This window comes from Asparagus officinalis, chromosome 2 (genome assembly GCF_001876935.1).
Source record: "Asparagus officinalis chromosome 2, Aspof.V1, whole genome shotgun sequence".
In the NCBI taxonomy this organism is placed as follows: Eukaryota; Viridiplantae; Streptophyta; class Magnoliopsida; order Asparagales; family Asparagaceae; genus Asparagus; species Asparagus officinalis.
In genome coordinates, this window is record NC_033795.1 from 72,475,251 (window position 1) to 72,483,339 (window position 8,089).

Consider the following 8,089-nt stretch of genomic DNA (forward strand, 5'->3'; position numbering starts at 1 on the left):
CATAGCTTCTAAACCCTTTTCTAAGACACTTAAACGTTTGTCATGATCAGAATTTGAAGGATTTGTATGATGGTGAGGATGTGGATGTTGGTTTGGAAAGGGTGGGTTAGAAAAATTGTTCGGTGCGTTGAATGGGACAGTGTTTCCCCTAGGGAATTGTTGGTTTGACGCGGGAATAAAGTTTTGGTTTCCATGAGAATTTCCTTGGTTCCAAGCAAAATTGGGATGATTTCTCCAACCTGGATTGTAGGTTGGAGAAAATGGATCATTTCTAGGGCGCTGGAATGCAGCGTTCATCTGTTCTAAAGCATGGTTGTTTCCTAGAAGAGGACATTCCTCTGAAACGTGGGTAGGAGACTGACAGTTATGACATCCCGGGGCAGAAATATGATTGATTTGAGCCGGAGCTCGTTCCTTAACTTCTAAGGCTTCTAACCTCCGCATAATTGTCGCCATCTTCGCTTCAGACGCAATATTTGACTCCAAGGAAAAACCACTAGACTTAGATTGGGAAACAGATGAAACCCTGTCATCACAGTTTTCCCACTGCATTGTTTTCTCGGATAGACTCTCTAGGAATTCCCAAGCTTCATCGGCGTTTTTTCTCATAAAATCTCCCTGACACATCGATTCTAAAGATGTTTTTGAAGAATAGTCCAATCCTTCATATATGACTTGGCACAATCGCCATTTTTCTAGACCATGATGAGGACATTGGATTAAAAGATCTTTAAATCGGTCAAAGTATTTCCAGAATGGCTCTCCCGGGACAATTTTGAAATTCTGAATGCTGTTCCTAAGCTTTACCGTTTTGTGAATAGGGAAAAATTTCTTGAGAAAAACGGTGACAAATTCCTCCCAAGTTGAGATGGAATTTATCGGTAAGCTGTACAGCCATTTTTTAGCTTTGTCCTTTAGAGCAAATGGAATAAATCTAAGCTTAATCGCATCTTCGGTTAATTCTCTCATTTTTATCATAATACATACTTCCTCAAATTCCGAGATAAATATATATGCATCTTCTGTTTCATTACCTAGGAATTTGGGAAGCATGTTAATGAAATGCGGTCTAAGCTCGAAATTTGCTCCATTTACTTCGGGGAGTCTTATGCAAGATGGAATTGCATTTCTGGTGGGGTAACACATATCCTGAAGAACTGGTTGATTTGCCATTTCTTGGATTGGTTCAACACGGATTAAGCGATGAAAATTATCCCGAACCCAAAATTGCATACACCAAAACAAATTTTTTTTTTAAAGAAAGAAAGAAAATTAGTTTTTTTTATGAGAAGAAAAAAGAAAAAATCCTAACTAAAACAAATCAAGGCAATCACTTTTCAATCAACTCTAACTCTAGGGTTTAGCCTAACTCCACTAGACCAGCTCCTAACCAAAAATTCCTACAGTGAAAAGATCAAAGTTTTACCCAGGTAGTTAGCCAGGTAAGGATAGTACTAGAGGGTGATCAAAGATCAATTAAGTACCTCTTTCCTTGCGGAGCGCTTTACGCAACCCCTAAACCTTGCCTTAGACACCAACTATTCTGAGAAAACTTAAACCGTTCACTTAAGGATTTCTTGTTCCTTATTGAGCTCGAATCCTTAGGGGCCAACGTCTAATGAGTTTTAGAAGGCTTGGGTTTGTGAAGTGAGGAATTAGTGATTTGTGGGCTAAGGAAAGGGTGATGAAATCCCTTACCTTATCTTGATTGGGGTTTTGCCCTTAAGAATGTTTTAAGTGTGTGCCAAATCAAGTGCTACAATCACTTTGGTGAATTCCTACACTATATGAAATGCAACCCTAGAAATTAAAAGCGACTAAAAAGGATGATAAAAAGAAAATCTTTTTTTTTTAATTATGGTCAACAACAAGCAAATGTGAGAAGATGAATTTTATTATGGTCAACAAAAATAAAATCTCTTTTTTTTTAAATCCTAATTGTCTCTAATTGTGAAGCTAGCTAAAGAGGGTGGAATTGAAAACTAGAAAGAAGACTTACCCGAAAGCAATGCTCCAAATTCTTGATCTTCAATCCAAGATTTTCAAGCTCCAAGCGGTTCCTTCACAAGAAAAATACACAAGTTAAAGAATCAAGTTAATAAAATCCTATTTTAGCACCTTCCCCGGCAACGGCGCCAAAAACTTGATGCGGCATAATTATGTACCAAAATTGCAAGTGCACAATTTATCAAGTTATAGTATAAAAAGATATCGATCCCACGAAGAAGGTGATTTTAAGAGATTATTAAACTTGGTTCTTATATTTTGTGCGTGACAATTAGGAATAAAGAATAAGTGTGATTGTATGAGTGGTTGTTTTGATTTATATGCAAGAGGTAATAAATTGAATTTTAGAGGAGAGAAGGAAGAATTAAAGAATAAATGAAATCATAAGGCAAGAAATATGAATTAATAAAATCAAGAAATAAAACCAAAAATGAAAAGAAAATTTAAGAAAGTTAAGATGAAGGATTCAAAAGAGGTAAGAAATCTAGAATATAATCCACTAACCAATTTCAATTACAAAATATAAACTATTCTCTTTTTATCATATTTCAACTTAGATTTATTAAGCATAGATTATCAAACCATTTAAGGAAAGTGTAACCTATCAAATTATCATCTAAGTCAAAATTACTATTCATGATAAGAACAACAACATGATAATAATCCTAGAATTCATAAGCATAACCTATCAAACCATTTAAGATAAGCATAGATTATCAAATTCTTCTTCTACCGATTAGTTCTCTAGTTGATTATCCTAAACATGAACATTTTAAGTACAAGAGAATAATTCATACAATATAAAAGAAATTAGACTAGTTTCATACAATTCTAAGATTCCTACAAGAATTAAATTCACATCTTAAGAAATAAAAACAAGAAAAAGAAGACTAATTACAAAATTAAAAAGAAAAGAAAAATCTAAACTATGAACAAGAAATAAATCTAATTACAAAGAAAATAAAAATCTAAACTACAAAATAAATTGCAGAAATTAAATGCAAGAAAAATAAATCTACTCTACAAATTAAAGTGCAAAAAGAAAATAAAAAAGACAAGAAAGTAAATCTATACTACAAGCATGAATTTAAATCTAACTAATAAGCAATAATAAAGAAATTACTAAAAAGAAATAAAAGAGAAAAGAAATGCAAACCTTCAAATTGCTCTTCATCTCCATCCTCATCATTCAACAAAGAGGAGAAAGAACAAATTTAAAGAGGAAAAAATTATTTTTATTAATTGCAACTAAAGTTACAATTTTTGGAAGGCCTTCTCAATTAAGAGTAGCCCTCCTCTCCAAAAGGAGTTTACAAAATTTTCACACCTCTAACCCCTCACTCTCTACCCCTATTTATAGTAATCTTCAATGAATATGAGCCATTGGATTAATCTTATCAAAAACAACAATTCACCTTAGAGTTCCGTAACAGACTGCCCGGCGTTCGATGCAGCATCGATACATGGCATCGATTGCAGGCATCATGTCGGTATCGATGCAGGCATCGATGCCGGCATCGATGCAGGCATTGATGCATGCCCTTCTCCTTTTGCTGTTCCGCCAGAGTTCCCTCTTCTATTGGCTTTCTGGACTTGGATTTTGGAGCTTTTGCTTGTCGCTTTTGGCTTCTTGATTTCTTCATGTATTTATTTATGGGCTTCTGGCATTTCTTGGCTTTTCTTCCTTTCTTGCTTGGGCTTTCGGGATAATTTGCGCATATGTGATTTCCAATTGGCTTCATTTCTTCATTTAATCATGCGCTTTTTGTTGAGAGGATGGGAATTTGAGATTTATTCTTAATTAACTGCATTTAAACATAAAAACAGTTGATTAGTGTATATTTATTCATATAAAATAGATAATGAGGGTATAAAACTTGTAATAAAAATTGTGATTATCAAAGTTCGCAACACGGACTTCAAATCGACGTACGATTAGCCCATCATTATTCACTTCCTCTCCCATATGATCGAAGAGTCAAGGATTTTTTGGGGCCTAATTACTGCCTTTTTCGCGGGTCATTGTCAGACGGATTCAGTTCATTTGGGCCACAGAAATTACTCCATAAGGAATATGAGTATAAAATGTTTCCCTAATTTTCCGTGAGACAGTTCCTGGAGAATGTTTTTATTGCTTAAGGATAACTCAACAACACAGACGCGACAACGCGTGTGCAGATAAAGACCGACGCCAATCGATGGGTCAGCTAAAGATTCAGCAAATCAGGTAATCGACTTCAAGTTTAAAATTCCGACAACGGTCAGACAATAAATGCAGCACCGAAACTCTTTCAGACATTCGACATAGCACCGAATAGCCTGGAGAATTGAAGGAATCAAGAACAGAAGCCATTCCAAGGTCCCGTTACACCGACTGAAGGTTGGGACAATCATATCCAAAGTATTCCAGACTCTTCTATAAAAGAACGAGACTGAAATACTTTGGAGGGGGTATCTGTAGGCATATAAAATCGCTTATAGGTCCCTCAGCACAGCTCGACACAAACCGACAAACCAACGAGGCGACGAGATCGACGAATCGCACAGAAGCGACGGAACCAACGAGGCGACGAACCGCACGCAAGCAACGGGATACATCCATTCGAGCGTGGAATCAAGCCAACAGTTCGGGGAATCAACGAGTCATTCAAACAAGAGCGGACTCGGATGAGTAACGACCAAATCAAGATCGGTTTCGGACTCGAACTCAGAAGTGGATTTACTGCCAAATCAGGAATCCGACTTACTGCCAAATCAGGTCAACGAGTCAAAGTCTGAATCAACCAAATCACGGACGGAACCGAAAAACGGATACAGCGCAAAACGACAGAGAACCCAAACACCCGGAGGGTCGGCCAAAGCCGAGCCACCCATAGGTGGCTCGGCCCAGTGCCGACCTTGAGGTGGCCGGCCCAGAGCCGAGCCACCTCAAGGTGGCCGGCTGCACTGTGCCCAAGGCACAGTGAGGGTAGCCTATAAATAGGCCCCCTTTTGTTCATTTTCAAAGGTTGGACTTTTGAGAGCCGAAACTCTGCCAGATTAAAGATCGAGCCTAGAGTTTTGAAGACTTGAAGACTTGGACATCCAGATTTGATCCTCGGCGAGCATCCACGTCACGAAAGGTAGGAGTTCGAGAGAGGGGAAGAACAGATCTGAGATCTACACGAGATCACACTCCGGATCTAAGCTTGGTCTTAGATCCCGAGATCCGAGCGATTATTTCCTTAGTGAACTAATCCCTCCCGGCTATTATTCCCTTCGTGGAATAATACCCGTCAAATCGTGTAGATCCGAACGGATCTAGATCACGCGGTGGTCCACGGATTAACCCCGGCGTTGGCAAAGAACCCACAAAGCGAGTGACCGCAAACAGGAGCTCGCGATTTGTTCGATAAAAGGAGAAAGTTGTAATCTTTTTCTTTATTTTTGATTTCGTTGTAACCGGATCTTATAAAAAGACCGGATCTTTTGTAACCACAAAAAGTTGTTATTTTGAGTTCACAATGACATCAATGAAGAAAACGATTTTCCCCGCGAACAGCGATAGCCTGTCGCCAGCGAATAACCCTGACGCAAAGGTCGGGTTCGCCAAAAAAGAACGCAGAGCTCGGGGAAGGCAAACGCAGAGCTCGGGGGAGGCTCGAACGCAGAGCTGTGCGAACGCAGAGCTCGCCTGTACTGCCGAAGATCACCTGGACCTCGCCGCCTGTGGCTTCGCCTGTGACTACCGGAGCTCGCCTGCGTCATCCTGGATCTCTGTGACTACCGGAGCTCGCCTGCGTCATCCTGGATCTCGTCGGAGCTCCTCCGCCGTCGGAGGTTTGTATCCACCCCAAAATTAACAAGATTCAGGTTGCTAACAGGATCACAATATTTTTCATTCGGCAATCACATTAAGATATATGAGAATGGTAGGTTTACTATAATTAATGTAAATCCATAATAAACACATTATATGTACAACCATACTATTTACAAACAGAAGAATATTAATGTGACAGCTGAAGCATTCTTTTTGCAAATAAACATTATTTCATAACGTGATGATAAAAAATTCTAATATTTCTTGTCGGATTGTCCAAAATTATTTGCCCTATAGTCAATCTCTGTAGCTTTTTCATGATACTGAGATTTCTACTTTCTCAGATGCCACATAGAGAGAACAGAGTTAGTAATGTGTGAGTTGTTAATCAGTCCGGATTGTTAGTTTGAATCCAAGTTATTAGATAGAGTTCTAGTTATGGTAGAATACTAGTTAGTAGATAGTTTTGCTAGTTATTGGATAAGAATTCAAGTTGTAATCTTATCTATATATATGTGTAAATATTCATGAAGATAATAAGCAGAAAAGTGGGAACTTCACCACCGAAAATACTCTCTGTTCTCTTCTTCTTTCTCTGTTTTTCGGCTAATACCAGGGGAAAGGTTCTGTTTTCTTTCCTGCAGTCTCTCCATCATCAAGTTCGGGTTCAAAGCTCCCTGCAGAACCCGTACTTTGCTTCTTTGTCTTTGCTGTTGCTCGGTCTCACAAAAATCTGCCAGGTTCAATTCTGTTGCATACATTGTTTTCAGGTTTATAAAGCTTTCAGGTCTGGTATATTTGGCCGATCCTGTTTAGAAACCAACAAGTGGTATCAGAGAGGTGTATGCCTAAGTACCAACCAAGATCTGAAGAGATGACGAGTTCGGAGAAGATGACGACCAAGGTGGGTTCGCTCACCCTTCAATACCCGACGTTATCGAGGGACAACTATGCTTCGTTGGCAATCAAGATGAAAGTCTACATGAAGGCTCAAGACGTGTGGGATGCCATTGAGCCCGCGACAGGCGCGTCCGTGGAACACAGGAAGGATCAGATGGCGTTGGCGGCCATCTACCAGGGGATTCCTGAAGAGACTTTGATGGTGATCGCAGAGAAGCAAACGGCAAAAGAGGCATGGGAGACGTTGAAAACTATGCACCTAGGAGCGGATCGTGTGAGGAACGCGAAGGTGCAGACCTTGAAGTCCGAGTTCGAACTTCTCCGGATGAAGGAGAATGATAACGTCGACGATTTTTCGACGAAGTTCACAGGAGTCGTCAACAAGATCCGGGCTTTAGGCGGCGAGATGGAGGAGAACTACGTCGTTAGAAAGATACTTCGGGCGGTACCGGAGAGATTCCTTACTATCGTCTCCACGATTGAACAGTTCGGGGACATCGACAACATGACACTCGAGGAGGCAATCGGGCGTCTTAAAGCCCACGAGGAGAGGGCACGTGTTTTCCAAAATAACGTTGATGATCACCTATTGTTGACGCATGCGGAGTGGCAAGCAAGGGGCAAGAAGAACGGCGGAGGCTTCCTCTCGACACCTACAACAAATGATGGTAGCGGACGAGGTCGCGGTCGAGGAGCCGGTCGCGGGCGTGGCCGTGGCCAAAGAGGCCGAGGCGGACAGCAGCACCACGGCAGCGGGCAGCAGCACCACGCTGCCCAAGCAGGCCGCGGAGGGGAGCACGGCGGCCAGGCAGGCCGAGGCGGCTTCGGCGGCAGAGGAGGACGTCCAGGAGGTGGTTTCGGCCATGGAGGTGCAGCTCGCCAGGAGGGGGAGAGTAGCACAAGCGGCGTCAAGTGCTATTTTGCTTAATGAGGAGAAGGTGGTGCCGTATTTACTTACAGCGGGGGAGGCACAAGTTGCCAACGACGTTTGGTACCTTGACAACGGAGCTAGCAATCACATGACCGGCCACCGAGACAAGTTCAACGAGCTTGACGAGAACATCAAGGGAACCGTCAAGTTTGGTGATGGATCCGCGGTAGAGATCAAGGGGAAAGGCTCTGAACATCAAGGGAACCGTCAAGTTTGGTGATGGATCCGCGGTAGAGATCAAGGGGAAAGGCTCTATCCTTTTTCAGTGCAACAACGGCGATCAAAGGCTACTACCTGAGGTATATTATATTCCAAGTTTGAAATCTAACATTATTAGCCATGGTCAGATGACTGAAGATGGGAGTAAGGTTGTCATTGTTGACGAGTTCCTGAGGGTGTTTGATAGGAACGGTACTCTCTTGATGAGGGTGACACGTTCAACTAACCGA

The 8,089-nt window shown here is 41.2% G+C and overlaps 1 protein-coding gene across 1 annotated transcript; it reads left to right on the plus strand.

Annotated features, from left to right (window-relative positions):
• Positions 6,684 to 7,637, plus strand: LOC109831297 (keratin, type I cytoskeletal 10-like). The gene has a single exon (XM_020398628.1). The coding sequence runs from the start codon at positions 6,684 to 6,686 to the stop codon at positions 7,635 to 7,637; it is 954 nt and encodes a 317-aa protein (XP_020254217.1).

Coding starts and splice junctions, on each gene's coding strand:
- LOC109831297 (XM_020398628.1), top strand. CDS start 6,684: ATGACGAGTTCGGAGAAGATGACGACCAAGGTGGGTTCGCTCACCCTT.